The following is a 22020-nucleotide window of genomic DNA, read 5'->3' on the forward strand; positions in this document are numbered from 1 at the left end:
AAGAAGACATATATATGGCCAAGAAACATTTGAGAAAATTTCTCATTAGAGAAATGAAGATCAAAACCACAGTGAGGTATCATCTCACACCAGTCAGAATGGCTACTAAAAAAAAACAACCACCAGATGCTGATGAGGTTGCGGAGAAAAGGAAACCTATATGCTGCTGGTTGGAACATAAATTAGTTCAGCCATCGTGGAAAGCAGTGTGACAATTTCCCAAAGAACAAAAGCAGAATTATTTGACCCAGCAATTCCATTATTGGGTATATACCCAGAGGACTATAAATCATTCTGCCATAAAGACACATGCGTGTGTATTTTCACTACAGCACAATTTACAGTAGCAAAGACATGGAATCAATCTCAATGCCCATCTGTGGTAGACTGGATAAAGAATATGTAGTACCTGTAAACCACAGCATATGAAATCATGTACTTTGCAGCAACATGGATGGAGCTGGAGGCCATTGTCCTTAGCAAACTAATGCAGGAACAGGAAACACAATACCACATGTTCTCACTTAGAAGTGGGAGCTAGATAACAAGAACTTATGGACACAAAGAGGGCAATAACAGATACTAGGGCCTACTGGAGGGTGGTGGGTGGGAGGAGGGAAAGGAAAAAAAAATAGTGTCAGGTACTATGCTTAGTACCTGGGTGACAGAGTAATCTGCATACCAAATCCCCTTGACACAAGTTTGCCTATGTAACAAATCTGTATATATACCTCTGAACCTAAAGTAAAAGTTAAAAGAAATATATATATATAAAAGGAAGAAGTCAGAGGAGTTTTTATGAATGGCATAATTAAGAGCTTTCAATAAAGGCCAAGAAGAGCTTCCAATAAAGGCCAAATTACTTGATATCTAATGACTATTAAATTATCTGATATCTAATGACTGTTAAATGACAATTAGCCTGATATTCTAATGACTATTAGAAAGAACAACTACAAAACACCGATGAAAGAAATTGAAGAGGACCGGAAGAATTAATACTATTAAAATGACCATATTGTCCGAAGCAATCTACGGATTCAGCGCAACCCTATCAAAATACTAATGACATTTTCACAGATGAAGAAAAAACAATCCTAAAACTCACATAAAACCACAAAAGACCCTGAGTAGCCAAAGCAATCCTGAGCAAAAAACAAAAAACAAACCAAAGCTAGAGGCATCAGACTACCTGACTTCAAAATATATTACAATGCTATAGTAACCAAAACAGTATGGTATTGGTATAATAACAGATACATCCCAAGTAGAACAGAATAGAGAACTCAGAAATTAATCCATGTATCTATAGCCTACTGATTTTTCCAAAGATATCACGAACATTATTTGAGGAAAGTGCACACTTTTCAATAAATAGTGCTGGGAAAACTGGAGATCCATATGCAAAATAATGAAAGTAGACCTCTATTTCCCACCATATACTAAAATCAACTCAAAATGGATTAAAGACTTAATTGTGAGACCTGAAACTATAAAATTGTTAGAAGACATCATAGGGGAAATGCACCCCTATGTTTAGTGTAGCTCTATTCACAATAGCTAAAACACTGGTCTAGGCAAAGATTTTATGGCTAAGACTTCAAAAGCACAGGCAACAAAAAAATAGACAAATGGGACTGTATTAAACTAAAAAGCTTCTGAACAGGAAAGGAAACAATCAGCAGAGTGAAGACACAACTTGTACAATGGGAGAAAATATTTGCAAATTATTTATCCAACAAGGGAATAATGTCCAGAATCTACAAGAAACTCAAACAATTCTATGGTAAAAACACAAATAATCCCAGTAAAATGTGGGCAAATGATTTGAGTGGATATTTCTCAAAAGAAGACCTACAAATGGCAAATAGATATATGAAAACATGCTCCACATCACTAGTTATTAGGGAAATGCAAATGAAAGCCGCAATGAGATATTATCTCACCCCAGTTAAAATGGCTATGATCAAAAAGACACACACAAAAAATAACCAAACTCGGCAATGATGTGGAGAAACAGAAACTCTTCTACACTGTTGGTGGGAGTGTAAATTAGTACAGCCATTATGAAAAACAGTGTGGAGTTTGCTCCAGAAACTAAAAACAGAATTACTATACAATCCAGCAATCTCACTACTGGGTATTTATCCAAAGGAAAGAAAATCAGTATATCAAAGGGATACCTGTACCCTCATGTTTATGCAGCACTGTTCACAACAGACAAAACCTGGAATCAACCTAAGTGTCCATCAACAGATGAATGGATAAAGAAATGTGGTGCATATACATAATGGATATTTATTCAGCCATAACAAGAATGAAATCCTACATTCGCAGAAACATGGATGGAACTGGAGGTCATTATGTTAAGTGAAATAAATCAGAGACAGAAAGACAAACTTCACATGTTGTCACTCAGATGTGAGAGTTAAAAAGGTTGATCTCATGGAGGGGGAGAGTAGAATGGTGGTTAGCAGAGGCTGGGAAGGGTGGGTGAGGGGATGAAGGGAGGTTGGTTAATGAGTACAAACATACAGTTTGATAGAAGGAATAAGTGCTGGTGTTTGATAGGACAGTAGGGTGACCGTAATTAACAGCAACTGATTGTATATTTCAATATAGCTAGAAGTGAAGATTTGAAATGTTCCCAGTACAAAGAAATGGTAGATGTTTGAAGTGATAGATATCCTGAATACCCTGATTTGATCATTACATAATGTCTACATGTATCAAAATATCAGATGTACTCCATAAATATGTATAATTATGTATCAATTAAAATGTTTTTTAAAAACCATTAGAAAACCCATCATAGTCAAAACAGAAATCATTACCTTTGTAATTCAGCTTTCAACATCTAGTTGTCAGTGCTAACCAGCATATTTCCAGACTGCCACAATTTGGAGCAGCCGAGGTGGAGCTATTTACATAGAACACATACAACGTGAATGGCACCTGCTGGAGTTGAGCAGTGCCCTGGCTGTGCAATATACCCAGCCATCTTATCTCAGTTGCTGAACAAGATGATGTATTGCCTATGCGGAGCTTTTGTGAGAATTAGAGAAAAGCTTCCCATTCCTGCGGGATGATGCAGCCTGCACCAGACCCGTTCTTCAGCAGACATCGTGCAGTGCACACCGGGACAGTGGTATCTGCAGCCTAGCCTTGAGGGCATGTTTTGTAGCCTTTGTCCCTATTAGTTAAGCCAGTGAGCTTGTGGTCTCAGGAGCATCTCTCAGATTTGTTTTCTAATGCCAACGGTGGGAGCTTGTTCCACCTGGATGTGGGTCACCCCACACTGTTTTCTGTGGTGTAGAGGTCTGATCAGAGCTGGGGCTGGTGCCATTCAGGTATTTTTTATGTCTAGGCAGCAAAGTCTGGGATATGTGACATTCTCCTCAGATACACAGCTCTACCAGTTGTGGTTCACAAAGCCTGTGGCACCTTCCCTGTCAGCAGTGTAGCACACAAGTGCTCTGAGCCTGGGCCACTTTGTGCTCTAGTTTGCATCAAAAGCCAAGCCAAAAGGAAAGATTGCAGCTAAAGAATTTTGGCAGATATGTGATGCATCTGCTGTCTATTAGCCTTAACCGCATTTTATCAACAGGCAGCTACAGGTCTGGACTCATAATTTAGCCCCATCAGGATCACTGAGTTACCCTTTGATATCATAGCCTTGGTATTTGTATTGAGGAGTGTTCTGAGAACTCTTATAAAATGTATAATTTCTGTATTTGCTTTGAAAACTGTTATCGGGAATATTATTCATTATGTTGTTCAGTTGTCTTATGTTAGGTCCCAAATGAGAAACTTGGTTTGGAATTTGGTTTTGGAGGAAATCCAGTTATTTCTTTAATTTGTTCATTTGACAAGAAAAACCAGGAAGCTTATACCCAACATGAGTGTGTCATCTCTGTAATTATATTTACCTTTATGGTTAGTTATTTTAGGTATTTACTTTCTGTGAGCTTGACATTTTTCCTTTTTAAACCATACCACATATGTTCTTTGCTGTAAGTTATGCTAAATCCACCCTGTGCCCTTTTATTAGGAAGAATATAGCTTATGTATTAAAAAACAAATGCATGAAATGAAACTATGTGGAAATCAATGTAGGTTGGTCTACATTAAATTCCAAGTTACAAAGCCATTAAAACATAATGTGATCCCAATGTCAGTAAAGATTTATTGTAGATTTTAAATATTTAAGTATTTTAAATACTGAGTTCCCATGCTATATTTACAGTATTACTGAGTTTATATTCAGGTGTTCCAACCTTACCATTCCATAATGTGGAAGTGCTTAGAGTGCTTTTCTTGGTCTGATATGCACTATTAAATAGCCCATTTTGTTACTTCTCAGTTTTCAAATGATTCAGTCGATCACTCTGCAATTGCAGGCAAATAGGAATACATGTTATATGTGGCTTGATAAAGTTACCATTTGCATTCACTGTGAATGGATCCTATCTCTTCTGTCTTGTGCTTTCCGACATACATCCTGTGAGTGCTACCTGCCAATATTCGGGACATTCCTTCAGGTTTTGCCATTTATGTTTAAAGAGCTAATGAATGACTGTGAATTACTTGGTACGCTACTTCTTAGAAAAACGTAATAGAAAGGATTTGTTGTTTTTTTGTTTCCTGGCGATTAAAAAAAATAAGTCTCCTGTGTAGAAAATGTAATTATGTTTACAGTCTGCCAGAGTGATTACTTAAGTCTTGTCATAATGATTAGTTCTTCTCGTTTCGGTTATTCAGTACAACTTTACAAGTACTTATTACCTTCTTACAGATGGTTAATTGTGAAAGATTCCTTTTTACTGTATATGAAACCAGACAGTGGTGCCATTGCCTTCGTCCTGCTGGTAGACAAAGAATTCAAAATTAAGGTGGGGAAGAAGGAGACAGAAACGAAATATGGACTCCGAATTGATAATCTTTCAAGGTACAAATTTCAAATATTTAAAAAGGATTTCTACAAAAATATCTTTAAAAAATCTTTTCCTCAACCTTAAGTGAAAAAGGAGCTTAAAAAGTGGTAGAAAATTGTAATTTAGAGCTCATCCTCAATCAATAGTAACGAAACCACTTTTTTTCTTGTATATATTTTAAAGAATATCCTACGTGCAACCGAGTCAGAATAAACAATCCCATATGTAGATGTTTGCCTATGTTAACAGAATTTACTACTCAATTTGCCAGTATACTAAACAGGTAGAGTGATAGTTCACATTTTAAAAATAAACTTTGTAAATCAATATTCTTTAATTAAGAAAACACCAAAAGACTGATTTGATTTATAAAAATTCTGTTACACACACATTTTAAGAAAGATACCTTCTTCTTTTTCTTTGAGACAGGGTCTCACTCTGTCACCCAAGCTGGAGTGCAGTGGTACAATCTTGGCTAACTGCAACCTCCATCTCCCGGGTTCAAGCAATTCTCCCACCTCAGCCTCCTGAGTAGCTGGGGCTACAGATGCCTGCCACCACACCTGGCTAAATTTTGTATTTTTTGATAGAGACGGGGTTTCATCATGTTTGCCAGGCTGGTCTCAAACTCCTGACCTCAAGTGATCTGCCCACCTCGGCCTTCCAAAGTGCCAAGATTACAGCCTGAGCTGTCACGCCCAACCAAGAAAGATATCTTGAAAGGACACTCATGCACACTTATTAGAGATTTTATTAGTGAGTACATGTGTATGTGATCTTTCTGGAAGATTGTAATTATACCAAGTACGTGTGTCTTTATACATATAGATCCATTTGTCTCTATATAGTTCATCATCATGTATATGAATATATATGCATTTCTCCCTGTACACAGTTACCGACATAACTACATATTCCCTTACTAATTTATGTACGTGTGTGTGTGTGTGTGTGTGTGTGTGTGTGTGTGTATGAAGTTGCTGAACTTCCTGATGATATTCTGTGAGAATGGAACATTTAAGATTGTTAATGGAAACATGATGTGCTGCCATTACAGCCTCCTCCTGCATTCCTGTTTTACAGTGAGCCACAGACGTCTGGCCACAATTCTCCCTGGTTCCTCACTTTAGTGGCCACTTCGTCTGCATTTACCACCCTTGCTTACTTGTATGTCACTGCTGAATGAGGCCATTCACATCAGGAACCTTCGTTCCTGGCTTAAGATTCCCCCCATCGTTTTATCAAATATAACCAAATTCCCCCACTCATTATTGACGGGCATTTATTTCCCTGCCTTTATTTGAAATTCCTCCCTAATACGCCTTGCAGGTTCTATGGAGGCAGGATTTTTTCCTTGCCTCTTTCCCTTTGCTTTTCTTATGCCCATGTTTGGCATAGTTATTTTTTTTTCTCCCTTGATTCTGACTCACACCCTGTCATAATGTCTTATCTTGTCTCTTCCGTAAAGTCTTCGCATAAGTGGTTTGCAGATGCATTTTAGCTCAATTGGAGTAGTGCTTGCAGGATGGGTCAAGCCCAGGCACCTTCTGTGCCCTCTTGTCTCCATCCCTAGAAACCCGTGTCTCCTTCACCACATGTGATGGGGACACTTCAGTCCTGTCAGCTCCAGCGTGTCTCTCCTCCCCTGTCTCCACAGCCCGGCAGCATCGGCCTCTCTCTGATGGCTTAATGGCTTTCAGACAAAAGCCAGCATCTACCACTGACATATCGAGGAAAGCTGTTTGGACATGCCTAATCTTTATAAATGATTATTTCAGAATCTGTGAACACAGCCCCTTCTCTGCTTCTCATCAGGATCAGTGTATTTCCTCAAAAAAGCAACCTCCCTCCTCACTCCTAGTCTTCTTACATTGGTGTGGTGGTAGATTTCTGCCTACATGGCAGGAATATAGCTGGCTGCAACACTCTGTTTTCCTTCGAACTTCAAATTTGGGTAACTTATTTTTCCCTCTTGGTAATAGGCGGAATTCTGACACTTGGCCTTAAAAAAAACTTTCTGTAATCCACTCTAAATTTTCTTTTAACATTTATAAATCTGTAAGAGTTTAGGATCGTTTAGTTATTAGTGACAGAAAAATCTCATGCAAACTGGCTTACCCCAGAGAGAACTAAATAGCCATGTTGAGCATGACTGATTTCCTTGTGGTAGCAAGATGGCCCCCTCCCACACTCACACCAAATTCTGCGGAAGCAGGAGAGTCCCTTCCTGGCATTCCTGAGCAATCTTCACATTAGCTTAGGAATGGCTGAAAGAATAGTCATGTATATTTGTTACAGGAATGGATGAACACATGTATGTTGAGCGTCCTTTTTTTCTGGTATCAATGTTTAATTGATTATTATTGCAAAAGAACAATTTTCCTATGATTAGTGAAGTAGAAAATTCACAATATATTTGAGTCTGAATTTAGTTGCATGCTGACCAGGGGTTCAAGCTCCTGGCAGACTGTGAATTCATCTGTAAATTCCTATCCTAAAGCCACATGAGTGGGTAGAACTGGCTCACACACTCATGCCAGAACTACCTTCTGGGACCAGGGAGATGGAATATGCCATTTTGCTTAGCTTTGGTGAAGAGAAGGTACACTATTTCCAGAAGCTGAGGGAATGATACCAGGCAGCACAAAGGAAAGTGTCCTCTAGAGCAGGAGTCCTCAACCCCCTTGGGGTATCAGTCCAAGGCCTGTTAGGAACTGGGCCGCACAGCAGGAGGTGAGCAGTGGGCGAGGGAGCATTACCTCCTGAGCCCACCTCCTGTTAGATCAGCCGTTGCATTAGATTCTCACAGGACCTTGAACCCAATAGTGGATTGCGCATGTGAGGGATCTCGGTTGCACGCTTCTCCATGAGAATCAGATCACCTGCTCATGACCTGAGGTGGAAAAGTTTCATCTCGAAACTACTCCCCATCATCTGTGGAAACATTTCCTTCCACAAGCCTGTCCCTGGTGCCAAAAAAATTGGGGACCGCTGCTCTAGAGGAGCCAACAGCTCTCTAACTAATACTTAAAAGCAGAGCATCGCTTTACGCCTCTTTCTTCATCCTCCTCATGCGCTAGCACACAGCCCCAGGTCTATGGTAAGTACCTTTCTGCATGTTTGCATGAGTGAATGCATAAGTAACCTGAATGTTTATTTTTGTTATATTGAATATATTTTTAGAAAGCAACCTTCCTCCTCACTCGTAGTCTTCTTATCTTGGTGTGGTGGTAGAAATGTACCCCAAAAATGTTAAAATGCCTGCTTTTTTGATGTTCTTTGTCTAAAATTTTCAGTTTATGTTTGGTATACTACAAAATAAGAAAGAACGTGAGATCGATCACAGAGTGACCATTCTTTTCTACATTTGGCTTTTCTTTAAAGGACGCTTATTTTAAAATGCAACAGCTATAGACATGCTCGGTGGTGGGGAGGGGCTATAGAAGAATTCATCCAGAAACATGGCGCCAACTTTCTCAAAGATCACAGATTTGGGTCGTATGCTGCTATCCAAGAGAACGCTTTAACTAAATGGTAAGTTATGATTGCCCTAAGGCTGTCATGGCAGTCATACAAAGCGTCTAATATTATGCTGGCCTAAATTCACCTGGAATCAATTTTCAAAACTGTGAAAGATTATGCATTATGCCTGGCTAGGGCTTCTCTTTTTGTGATAGTTATGGCACTACCTGATCATAGATTAGTTTTTCAATCGTTGCTTTTAAGATTTTTCACAGTGAGCTTAGCTAGCTTTAGATTTTGAAGTTTGAATTTTAACGCTAACTTCATACTTTTCTTTAATGATGCAAGTGGAAGATTTATTTAAGTCATTAGCCCTAATTTAGGAAAAAGCATTCACTTGCTAGATATTTCTTTTAAATAAAATTACACTTAGCATGTTTTTCTACCATTGAATTCGAAGCTAGGTTGCTTTCAGTCTCAGAAGAAGATCTGTAAGTTTCACAGGATAGAAGAATTCATCTGGCACCTTGGTTTGATGAGGCTCAATACATTCGTTGTTCTCTAAGCAGAGAAAAATCAGGCTGTTTACTGCTTACTACCCTTCCTAGGCAGCAGGGAAGTTGGTATTTTCAATCCTTGTTTTCCAATTACATAAAGTCAATTACATAGTGTCATGTGGACCCCTAGGCAGTAGCTACCATGTTTTGCTTTACCGTAAGATAAGTTTCTTTTCTTTTTTGACAACAAAAAGGAACAATAAACTTGTCTTTCAGGTATGTTAATGCCAAAGGCTACTTTGAAGATGTGGCAAATGCAATGGAAGAGGCAAATGAAGAGATTTTTATCACGGATTGGTGGTTAGTATTTGTCCCTGGGAAGTTTTTCTGGATGTCTCCATTTTTGGAAATAGACTGAGGTGTAGTGCTGCTCAAGAATTACACATTATGAAAATCAGCGGTATCTATGGATGGTTTGGCCAGAGTCTCAACCAACCAAGCCTTCGGTGAAAGGCCTTTTCAAAAACCTTGGCCTCAACAATACTCTTAAAATACTTAGCTTGAACAATTTGGTTTTCTATTTGCATTTGGGAGCAGACTTCCAAGTATTCATTTCAGTACAGATTATGCTGTAATGTAAGTACAGTTATAGAGGCAATGGTGTCTTTGGGTGTCTTTTTCTAATTTTGCTATGTCTATCATGAGGTCCAGTGAATATACCTCTTCTAAATTGTCCCTTTGATGTTGAAATAGTTCCACTTGCCTGTTACTGTAAAGATATCCTCTGTAATGACCATGCCTGGTCAGCTGTTCTAGAGATATATCAGGTTTCAAAAATGTCCGTAAGAGTCACTATGCTTATTCAAGTCACCAGAAGCCTCATATCTGAAACTCATTTACTCCTGCAGTTGGTGTAGGCATTTTAGTCTGACTTCAGTTCCAAACATTCATCTTCCTGGAAAGTTAAAACCCATTACACTTGCCAACACTGGCTATGATGGAAATGGAAATGTCTAAAATGTGTTTTCCTTCTAGAAACTTATTAATATTTGCCTGAATATGTCTTATTTTACTCTATCCAGTTTCCTTCCGAAAGGTACCTTACATGAACTGTTACTATATCATCATAATTTATTCTCTTCGAATTCTAGGTTTTGTGGGCAATGTCAATATCTAATTCAAGAATGGGAACACATCTTTTGCTTCAGTTGTCTGGAAAGCTACAATTCGAAGGCATGCTTTCTCACCCTAGGCCCTGCTGACACCTTGGGCCAGATACTTCCTTATTGTAGGGGTCTGTCACATGTGTAGGATGCTTAGCAGCATCCACTAGGTACCAGTAGCAAGTTCCCAGTTGTGACAACCAAAACATCTTCTTACATTGCTGGATGTTCCCTGGTTGGAGTTGGGAGAGGATGCAGGATCCCTGTTGGTTGGGAATCACTGATAGAGGAGAGAGACAGGGTATATGGTGACCAGCATGCTCATGCTGGTGGCGGAACTTAATTCTGGTCTTCCTATTCTTGCAGACTTTATCTTTTCAGTCAGTTACCAGGAAGAAAAAAATGTTTCATACTTAGGAGGTGGAGTAAGTAAGTTGGCAGAGTCTGTAGTTTTCCCTGTGGGAAAGTTTTAATTACAAATTCAGTTTTTCAATAGCTATGAAGTCAGTTTCAATTTCTTTTTATTTTCATTTTGAAAATATTTTATTCAAGGAATTTGTTTATCTGAAATACCACAAATAGTGGCATAAAGTTATTTTTAATAGTTATTGTTTATTTAATATAATTTTAATGATCCTAGACCCTATAGTGATTTCCTGTCTTTCATTCTTTTTTTTTATTTTTGTTTTTTTTTGGAGACAGGGTCTTGCTCTGTTGCCCAGGCTAAAGTGCATTGACATGATCATGACTCACTGCAGCGTCAACCTTCTAGGCTAAAGCAGTCCTCCTACCTCAGCCCCCGGAGTAGCTGGAACTACAGACATGAGCCACCATGCCTGGCTAATTAAAAAAAATTTTTTTTGTAGACACAGGGTCTTGCTTTGTTGCCCAGGGTGTTCTCAAATTCCTGGGTTTAAGCGATCCTCCCACTTTAGCCTCCCAAAGTGCTGGGATTATAGGTGTGAGCCCATCCTTTCAATCATTTTTTTGTCTTTTTTTTTTTTTTTTTTTTTTTTAGCCTTTGCAGAAGTTCACAAATTTTACTGATATTTCAAGGAGCCAACATCTAGTTTCATTTAATTTCCTCTGTGGTTTTTCAGTTTTATATTTCATCAAGTTCCACTCATTTGTTTTGCCTCCATCTTCTTTGACTTTGGGTTTAATATCTTTTTTTTTTTTTTCCTGTCTTTTAAAAGTGGAAGGTCTGATCATGAATTTTAAATTTTTTTGACATTTTTGTCTTTCTCATGTAAGCATTTGAAGTCATTAAGTCTTCTAAGTGGTACACTTACTTAGAGGTACATTTTGACATCTCCGAAATCAGGGATGCATCTTATGTTCTTACAGTAATAGTTGTCATGATTTTTTCTTTCTTAGTGGTACATGCAGTAACGATGCATCCTACAATCACTAGTGTCCTAGATTCAATGAAATGTAGTATTAAACAATTCTTTTAAACTTTGTTTATAAGTAAGTAAAGAGTCTTACGTAATAATGCTTGGTAAGTTATAGCTGCTTGCTTCTTACCATGTAGCCATGGTTTATGCTTCGTTTATAGCATGATATAACAACATCTTCTTTCTTTTAATGCGTTATCCTCAAAATGGAGAGCCCCTTGAGCGCTATCTTAAGATTCTTCAGAGTATCCAGTAGAATGCCCAGTATGCAAGTGTACAAGTTTGTGGATTAACCAAAATAAATGATTGGTAAAGACTTAATTGCAGAGTATAACATTAAAAGTCACCCCCAAACTGAAGCTCTTTGAGCCCATATTTAATGTATACATCAAAAAATTGCAATTATGTATATGCTGTTGGTTATCTCACTTTTGGTGAACTAGCAGTGCACAGCAATGTGTTTTACTATTTTTTTATTTATTTTGAGACAGAGTCTTGCTCTGTCACCAGGCTGGAGTGCAGTGGCGCAATCTTGGCTCACTGCAACCTCTGCCTCCTGGGTTCAAGCGATTCTTCCGCCTCAGCCTCCTGAGTAGCTGGGACCACAGGCGTGTGCCACCACGCCCAGCTAATTTTTTTGTATTTTTAGTAGAGACGGGGTTTCATTGTGTTGGACAGATGGTCTCGATCTCTTGATGTTGTGATCCACCCGCCTCGGCCTCCCAAAGTGCTGGGATTACAGGTGTGAGCCACCGTGCCCGGCCCCTGTTTTACTATTTAAAACAGACTTCTTTTTAATGCCTCTTTGATCTTTTCTGATCAGTTGCTGTGCTTTATTTGTTTGCTTGTTTGGACATAGATTACCTTTGAGTTTGTTTCCACTGTAAATTAAATATGCAAACACTTACACTGTCCAAACTCTTCCTTTGTCCATTTCCTTATTTATTTTACCCAATAACATTTCCTTTAGAAACTTTATCTCTGGCTTTTAATTTTCTTTAACTGAATGAAATAGAGCATAAAATTGATTTCTTTTAATCTCTTCAGCTCCTTAAAGCACTGTTGATTTCACATGCTTGGAGGACTCCATGGCAAGGCAGTACTCCAGTGCAGAATTCCACAAGGCCTTCATCCTTACAGTCTACCCTGCTACCTCAGGTCTAGCAGTTCAGTGGACAAAGGACGGTTTTCTACTGTTTCTTTTCTCTCATGACAGGGAAGTTACATTATGTACATATTTAACTCAGAAACTAACTTTAGAACCCAGCCCCAGGGGAAAATGATTCTACTGTACTCGTAGCTGCCTTATGACGCTACTGAAGGAGAAGAGCCTAGGAGCACCCTCCTGCGCTGGAAAAACTTCGTCTATCAGCCTACCTTCCTTCTCCTCTGTCCAGAAAGCCCCAGGTTCCCACAGACTCTGCTCCTTTGTATAGGAAGTGTCTGTGTATCCATTAGAATGCTTTTAGTTTGGGGTAACAGAATATTCAACTAAAGGGGCCTTAAACACTGAGGATTTATTTTTCACATTTAATGTTAAGTCTAAAGTTAGGCGATTCTGGGTTGGCAAAGTGGTCTAGTGATTCTGGGTTTATGGTCCTCTCCTTAAAATTTCAATATTGCCGCACCTCTGTAAGCATCACACTCCCATACAACATCCATCCTAAAGCTGGAAGTGTGGGCAGGGCTTTCTCTGAGAGAGAGGGAGAGAGGGAGATGGATAACGAGTGAGGGAGAGAGTGTGTGTTTGTGTGTGTGTTTCAGGGAGAAAAAACTTTCCCATTAACCCCCCTGTATACCTTCTCATGTATCTCATTGTTCAGGACTGTGTCACATTGTGATCTAGCTGCACAGGAGTCTGGGAAAGCAAGTATCTAGAATATTCAGAGTCTGCAGTGGGAGAGAGGCTCTGACGGCAGGGAAGAAGTTGGAGATTAGCTGTTGGGTGGGCAACCAGCAGTATCTGCCTGTGTGCATCTGTGTCCATGTGGGTACCAGAGAGAGAGAGAGACAGAGAGAGAGAGAGAGAAACTAAGATGGACATTTTGTATGGCTAAAGGCTATTTTTCCCATATGAAGTTGCACTTAGACTCATAGTAAAACTTTAGAGTACCCATCGCAATGGAGGATGATAATGGCATTTGGGCTGAAATTACCTTTATTTCATATGACACAATCAGAACTTCGTATTTTGTTTTAGTTACTTGAAATCTTGGTTTCATTATTTCAGGCTGAGTCCAGAAATCTTCCTGAAACGCCCGGTGGTTGAGGGAAATCGCTGGAGGTTGGACTGCATTCTTAAACGAAAAGCAGTATGTACTTTCCCAGAAAATGCTGATACAATTTTTAAACTCTCTGTTGTCTCTGAAATGCTTTTCTTTTCAGACCCTTTCACACATATAACTTTTTACTTTAGAGGTTAATGAAAAGTAGGATAACTAATGTGTTCTGGTTCATCTGGTTCTATTTTTTTCCAATTGCTTTGAGTGCATAAATATTTTAGACTAATTCACAGCATGGATTATGTTAGCATCTCTAATTTTTATTTTTGAATCAGTTATGGGCAGTTAATTTTATAGGCAAAAAATTATAATAAAATTTCATCATTGAATAATAAATGATGAAATGGAGCATAGCATTTAATTGTATTCATTATTTTGTCATTTAAGCAAAAGAAAAACTCATCTGGTGAATGGTTTCAGCTAAATGGGGCTAACATGATGTAGAATAATGTTAAAGGGGGAAGAATAGTCACAGTTGGTGGTGTTTTCCCTCCAGTTAAGTTAATGGTAATACTTGAAGCTGTTCCTGACTAGTTGACCCTGTAATTCTGGGTGAACATTGAGTGTGTGCTTTTTGGTTATAAAAAGTAGATAACTATCACTCATAGGCAGGCGTTGAACCATGAGAATGCATGGACACAGGGAGGGGAGCACTACACACTGGGGTCTGTTGGGGGGAAATAGGGGAGGGACAGCGGGAGGTGGGGAGTTGGGGAGAGAGAGCATGGGGAGAAATGCCAGATATATGTGAAGGGGAGGAAGGGAGCAAATCACACTGCTATGTGCGTACCTATGCAACAATCTTGCATGCTTTTCACATGTACCCCAAAACCTAAAATGCAATTAAAAAAAGTAAATAACTAAAGCAATCTAGGCTCACTAATGACTGCATTCGTATTTCTAATGATTTTTTAAATGTAATAGGCCCTTGACAAAATTAAATTAGTTTAATATAAAAATAGATCTGGATTGATTATTTCACACGTCCAAATTAGGAAGTGCTAACTTTTTACTATTATCAGAAACTATCTTAACCTATTTTTTTCTTTTTTAGGACAGGTTTTGTTCTTTTTTGCTCAGGCTGGAGTGTAGCGGTGTGGTCTCCGCTCACTGCAACCTCTGCCTCCCGGGTTCAAGCAATTCTCCTGTCTCAGCCTCCCAAATAGCTGGGATTACAGGTGCCTGGCACCATACCTGGCTATTTTGTGTTTTCATTTTTATTTTTAGTAGAGACGGGGTTTCACCATGTTGGCAGGCTGGTCTCTAACTCCTGACCCTAGGTGATCCGTTCATCTCAGCCTCCCAAAGTGCTAGGATTACAGGTGTGAGCCACTGGGCCCAGCCAACCATTTTTTAGCCTATCATTAAACATGGTAGCAGAACCTGTAGAGCGTAAATAATTGGGTTAGCATTTCTCTATTTCTTATAGCCTTAACTCATTTCTTCTTTCCTATCCTCTACATTCTACTCCTCCTTTCCCCATTCACTTTCCCCTTTTCTTTCGGTATCTTTTCCCCATGCATTCCTTGAGGATTTCTGAGGATATTCATAGATATAGTCAGACCTCCAGACCTCACTGCTAATCTTGAAAGCAAAAGAAATTGATAATCTTTATTTGAAACACGTTCTGCCGAAGAAACATCATTTTGATGGAGAGTCTAGTTTGTTTCATCAATAGAACTTCATTTACAGAATTGGACAGTTTGATTCTGAAAACATTCACATATTTATTAAATTATTCATTATACAGTTCCTGTCTCCTATGAGTCAGGTTCTACAGTAATCACTAAGAATGCCACCATGAATTGGATTTGGGCCTTGCCCTTGGAGAACTTGCTGAAGGATTCTTGTTTTTGTTTTTGTTTTTTTTTTCCTGAGACGGAGTTTTGCTCTTGTTACTCAGGTGAGAATGCAATGGTGCAATCTTGGCTCATCGCAACCTCCGCTTCCGGGGTTCAAGCAATTCTCCTGCCTCAGCCTCCCAAGTAGCTGGGACTACAGGCATGTGCCACCACGCCCAGCTAATTTTTGTATTTTTAGTAGAGACAGGGTTTCACCTTGTTGACCAGGATGGCCTTGATCTCTTGACCTCGTGATCTACCCTCCTCAGCCTCCCAAAGTGCTGGGATTATAGGCATGAGCCACTACGCCTGGCCAGGATTCGTGTCTTGGGTTCAGTCCTAGCCTTACCAGACTTTTTTCTACCTATCGAATGGGCAGTAACTTTCCCTATGTTTCTCTCAGTGAAATGGCATCTTTTCCATTTTCCCTAAAGATTCTATTTTTGTACATTTTTCCAGCCTTGCCTAGCAATCTGCACTAATGTTAGTATGTTTTTTCCTTATAATATTTGATCAACACCTCACTGTTTTAGGTTTCAATCAATATGTATTTATTGTATGTTTTCTATGTGCCAGGCATTTGGCTAATCATATGAGGATGTACATAAATAAAAGCCATGATTCTTAAATTGAAGGAGCTTATAAAATCTACACAAGTGTCAGTTGGGTGCAGAAGCAGTTCCTCAATTTAACAGCAAGAGAGAAAGCATTGAGCAGGTCTGGTTGGGGAGCCCTTCACACCATGGAAGATGTGGGGCATTTAGGATGGCCAAACATTTTTAAAAAGGAAAGAAGAACTTTCTAGGTGTAGCAAGCGTTGTGAGGGAACAGCAGTGCCGAAGACTTTGTCAGGCACGGTAGGGAGGTTGATCACACCTGAGTGTTAGCATGCCTGGATGGGGGATTAAACTGGAACCATAGTTGCAGCTAGGATGCAGAGGCTTTGTGAGCCAAGCTAGTGGTTTGACTTTATGGGAGACAGTGGGGACAGTACTTTGCGGGGCAGGGAGGTGTGGGGAAGCAAGAGTGGTCTAATCAAAATGGGGTGTTGGAAAGGCGACTCTGATAGTGGAAGAAAGTGGGAAGAACGCTGATTCAGAAAGCTACGTTTTAGATCACTTGAAGGTCCAGGGTCTACAGGACATCTACATTGACTTGAGAGAGCTAGTGCATGCCCAGGCAGGGCTCAGGAGGAAGATCCTGCAGATGCGACTTCCACCTCTTGTTTGCAGGCATGTGCTTGTTTATTGCCCTTGGCATACCGGTCTGGCTACCTCTTCTAGCCTCTAGAAGTTACGTCTTCTAGCCTCTGCCTGTGAAGAGGTAACCTCTTCTGGTTATCTCTCCACTAGTGTGGCTTCTCTTTTTTTAAATGGCCCATGACCCCTGGTGAGGTCCCTGGTGGACACCATGGCCAAGTAAACATTATGGCCTGATAACAGTGCTTTGTTTTTATTTCATCCAGTACTTAGAGCTTGTAATTTTTAAGTTGTGGGTAATGATTTTTAAAATTTCTTAAAGAAATAGTAATACTATTAAAGATTGATTTCTTGCTGGAACCTTTAGTGGAGTTGCTCTTCCTTAATCTCATTCCACTATATTATTACTTTGTTCATAAATTTTTTAACACTTGGATCATTCCAAATTGACATTTTATATGCACATAAACATGGTTTCACATAAATAATTGAGTTTCTGAAAGCCACACACTAGCTTTGCAAAGTATGAGGTTGAAACATAATATTTATTTTTTGCATTAATGGGTCCCAGAGGCCTAAAAGGTTTATTAAAATGAATGTTTCATTTCCTTCTATCCGATTGTGCAGATTTTCTGAGAGGAATTTAGGAAATGTCTCTGCCTCATAGCCAACCTCTGGCAAACATCTCTTATACCGCCTACTTTTTAAAGAAAAAATACAATATTTTATTTATCTAGTTAATAACCAAGCTGATCTTTTCCTATTTCTTTGGCCTTCTGATGTGCAATGTCATCATTTAAAATAATAAAAGCCAATCTTGAGAGGCAGACGGTTCACAATTCAAAGAAATCAGCATCCCAGGGCTGTCCACAACTCTGCACTTACTGTACTAAGAGGTGGGATAAGCTGCATCATAGTTATGGCAAGCAAATCCCCACATGCAGCTACGTGTATCTCAGCCTTAAAAGCATGTGATATTTCCTATGAAACTTAGATCAACGGGAGAGTTTGTCTTCAGGTTGATTGGATCACAAGGCACAATGGAGAGTTGCAGTCAGTGGCCAGTAAAAGGGAAAGGTGTCCAGGATTGAGAAATGAGAAGAGTAATCACATCTCAATATAGAAAGCCAAATGAGTCTTATCAAAGTGGTGGGCTGCAGTGGCTTGCAGGAAAGGTATCTTCAGTTTTCTAGAATGTGCTTCAAACAAAATTGGTTTTTAAAAACAGGCATGTGTGCTTTTGTGCTTGATATCCCAGTGCTGCCTGCTTTTAAATGGTGAAGAAATGATATCTTTATGTCCTTTACTTTTAATATTCTTAATATATTGTACCCCTTGGGGAAGTCCTTGGCAAGTGACAAAAAAATATCCTAGTTGGGGGAGTGGGGTGGGCTAAACTGTCTTCAGGCAGTGGACGAACTTCGCTGCATTTAGAAAATATTTTCACTGTGCTACCTTGAGCAATCAGAGGAGAAGTTGATTAAGAAACAAAGTCTCTGATTTCCACTATAAAAATTTTCTTTTCACTGTCTTTCCATGTATCTTGAATCTCTAAAACTCCTAAAAATTTCTACTGTTTACAGTGTTATGTCTGCTCTACTTGACAAAAAATTGATTAGAAAAGAGGACAGAATTTTCATCTTTTAAAAGTCATGTTTTATGAAATTTGTTCTCTGGAACCTTTAGGAGAGCTGAGTTCACCAGAGATGAGAAACATTGCATTGATAGGCAACTCCAGGCCATCCATTTTCCTACTTCTCCTATTAATAATTTCTGTCCCTTCCTCTAAGCAAAAAGTAATTTCCCCAAGAGTATTAAAAGGCACTAAAGCATGGGATGTTTTGAAAGTGTATTTTTTAAATTACAGAATTAACATCAGTCTTTTTTTTTATGTTTGGCTTTCATTTTGCAAAAGTATTTCTCACATTTTGTATAAGCCTGCACTATAACAACCTGGAAAATGCCTTCATTCCCAAGGAATGATTCTCCTTTGCCCTTTATGGTTAGAGTTTATAATAGACTTGTAATACCTTGACCAAAAGAAAAAGAAGGCATTGCTTTATTATCACAGGAATCTTGTCACTAATTAACTGTTTATTGTGGCAGTAGGTCTAGGTAAATAATTATAAACCATATAAAAATGAACTTTCTGCATTTAATTACTTCCTCATAAGTCATTTGCATTTAAGCTAAAAAGACAAAGTGTCTACGCTATTTCCTTTAGAGATATTTCAATGAGAAAAGACAGTATAAAAGAAAACGTCAGGTATTAATAAATGGAGAGTAGTAACAGAATCCATTAGTGTTAACATTTCTATTATTTCAAAAATCCATTAATTATGAGATAAGTGGAAAACTGTAGGATTCAGGCCAAGTTCCTAATTTGCAACTTCATGAGTAATAACGTGTTAAGCCTAAGAAGCAGAATTTCATCACGATGAAAAATGTCAGGTGTAACGTTCTACAATTTAGGTTGAAATTTTGGGTTTTACTCTTTGTATTTTATCTTTTACTGGGAGGCTGTTTTTTTGGTAACCATTATAATGGTTCAAAAAAAAAAAAAAAGCCTCTCGGCAAAAGATACACAGTGAATTCCAAAATATTCAAATACCAAAAATAGAGCTTAACAGTGAGGAGAAAAATAAAACAATCTTGAAATTTTCCTGTAGAGCCCTTCGTCAGTGCTTCATTGCAGAGCACTCTCTGGCCAGATTAATTAAAATTAATCTGTTCACGTCTTGCTACACTTTCACTTTTTTACTGAAATATGTATTTATATTCTTGATTGTAATAGTAGTTGCATAATTGTAATAAGTAATTAGCAAGTTCTAAAAGCCAGCTGTTAACCAGAGAAATAGAATGACGTATATAGTCTTCCTGATCCTGCTTTAAGAGCAAGAATGAGCCTTTTCCTAGTACTCAAATCTTGTTAATGCACACTGAATGTAAATCGTGTACCGCCAGAAGTGCATACACCTTTAAGATATTACTAACACCAAGAAAGATAGAGTGTTAGTGTTTTGAAGTGATGTGTTATTAAGGAATTTAGAGTCGAAAACATGCTTGTTAGTATTGGCAGAACAATATTAGAGGAATGTTTATGTGTTTGGTTTGCTGTAAGATTTTGGATCTCGTGATCTAGAACCTAAATATATTAACTCTTATGTTATATCAGATAGTATAGCATTGCAAAAATTTTTATTTCTTATGAAATAGGTGTGTTTAACCCAGTAAGATATCTTAAGTTTTTTATTCCAATTTTTCTTGTAAACAATGACTAATCTGGCGTAGCACCCCAGACTGGGTGACAGAGCAAGACTCTGTCTCAAAAACAAAAACCAAAACCAAAACAAAAAACAACAACAACAAAAAAGAAGAAAATATCAACGATGAGGAGAAAACATTGATTTTTTATGTGGAGAGGACACTTTTATCCAGGCTGCAAAGCTGAATCTTGCAGAATTTAAAGAGAAAGTCTGCTGCTTTAATTTCCTAATTATCTTCATTTTCCCCCCACTTTTCATGTTTATTCTAACTATGTATGCCTCACAGCCCTTTTTCTTGTTCTGTTGTGGCTACAGGTTTCTCACTGTGGTCTACACGCCATGTCATTTCACATGGTACTTTGTAGGTTCTGATGAGAAAGTTGGTACTTTTTAATGCACTGAAAAATTGATTTTAATTAGAGAGTTTGCTTATCAGTATAACTTTCAGATCAGTTAATTAAAAGACTCACTTTCTACAAGTGAGAAGAATATATCAGTTAGCATGGTTATGTTTATAAAAGAAAAGCCCTATTAGATTCTCACACAAAGTGTGAAAAATATAGTGTGCTAAAAATATATATATTTGAGATTTAATTTTTAAAGTTGATTGTAAGTGAACAATTTCCAATGTAATTTTTTGTAATATACTTATAGCACAACTTATGTTTCTGTGCGAAATCTTCCATTTTTACGTGTGAATGTTAAAACTGGCAAAATAATGAAAACACCTGGATTTGAAAAAAATTAATCACCGTGGATTATTAATTTAAACCGTAACAAAATTATTTTTGTCATTATGGTTTATTAGATACACTGTGCCTGTAATATTCTAGAAAGTATGGAAAAATTCTTACCTCTAGGATATTAAATGCCAGGTGTCATTTAGATCCATAATCCAGGAGGTATGCAAAATGTTTCAGAATGCTTTCAGAGCTGCTGGGTACAAACAGTGCAAATTAAAATGCTGTAAAATGTACAAAAATACGGAGGATCCAAGCCTAAAAATTAAAAAAGCAATCCACAAGGTGAGGGTGAATAAGCCACAGTTTCCTGGAGGTAATACATTCTAGGCTGTACATTGGAGGGTTCATTTGAGTGGGCAGGCGGAAGGAGAGGAGCATTCCAGTGTGGGGCAGTTTAGCCTAGCCTGGAAGCCCATCACCAACCAGAACTAGAATGGAAAATACCAGTGCTTTTCTATACTATTAGCTATTGGACCTTGTCTTTTGGGGTTTTTTAGAATATTTCTTTTCAGATTAGATGGGTAATGTGTAGATGTTGCAAGAAAGTTCAAGGGTGGCACATCTCACACATGTGCGTGAACACACAACCATCACGTTCATGAACTACAAAAGGATTGGACATTGTCTTTTGATGATTAATATTAAATAATTGTATTATTTTTATAGCATGTTAACATCTACAAGGCACTTTTGATTTAATTTGACTCAATTAAATAGGCCACAGTGGCCTTGCCTATTTTCTTTTAGACCTGAGGTCTAAGAAGGTTGGATCAATGTTAATTTGAGTGTCCATTTTATATAAGGCCCTGCTAAAACTTGGAGATTTTTAAATGTTTAAGAAGCTTACTTCTGAAGAAGTCGTTTCACTAGTGAAACAGACATTAATGATGTAATTATAGGTTAAGAGGATGAACAAATGCATTCATCTTTGAAGATTAAGAAATGGTTTTATCTGCTTAAGTAATTGTTTTCAATAAAGAAAATTTCTATGAAAATATGCCCAGAAACATTTAAGAAATATTATATTTAAGAAATATTTAGCACAATTTACTGCTTCAAAATTTCTTATCACTGTTCTTCCAGCTAATTGAGATATAATGTAAATAAACAAAAACTCTAATCCTGCAACATGAATCAGGTCACAACTTTCCTCAGTGATGGATGTTCGGTAATGTTAAAAGTTGTAAGACTATCAGACACTTTTAACAGCTGAGGTTACAGTTTTCATTTTGGATC

General features: G+C 38.1%; 1 protein-coding gene and 1 non-coding gene across 3 annotated transcripts in view; one reads left to right on the plus strand and one right to left on the minus strand.

Moving 5' to 3' along the window:
• PLD1 (phospholipase D1) overlaps window positions 1–22020 on the plus strand; it is a 165356-nt gene that overhangs the window by 59237 nt on the left and 84099 nt on the right. For both annotated transcript variants that reach the window (XM_032258298.1, XM_032258299.1), the window contains exons 9-12: window positions 4796–4948; window positions 8319–8468; window positions 9170–9253; window positions 13684–13765. In XM_032258298.1, the coding sequence (XP_032114189.1) occupies window positions 4796–4948; window positions 8319–8468; window positions 9170–9253; window positions 13684–13765 (469 nt within the window). The remainder of the gene's footprint in view (window positions 1–4795; window positions 4949–8318; window positions 8469–9169; window positions 9254–13683; window positions 13766–22020) is intronic.
• Window positions 21296–21399, minus strand: LOC116536550. Its single transcript, XR_004262701.1, has one exon. It is a non-coding gene; the product is annotated as a small nucleolar RNA U13 (small nucleolar RNA).

The sequence above is a fragment of the Sapajus apella genome, unplaced genomic scaffold, assembly GCF_009761245.1.
Source record: "Sapajus apella isolate SASKATOON/1434 unplaced genomic scaffold, GSC_monkey_1.0 scaffold101, whole genome shotgun sequence".
NCBI classification, from domain to species: domain Eukaryota; kingdom Metazoa; phylum Chordata; class Mammalia; order Primates; family Cebidae; genus Sapajus; species Sapajus apella.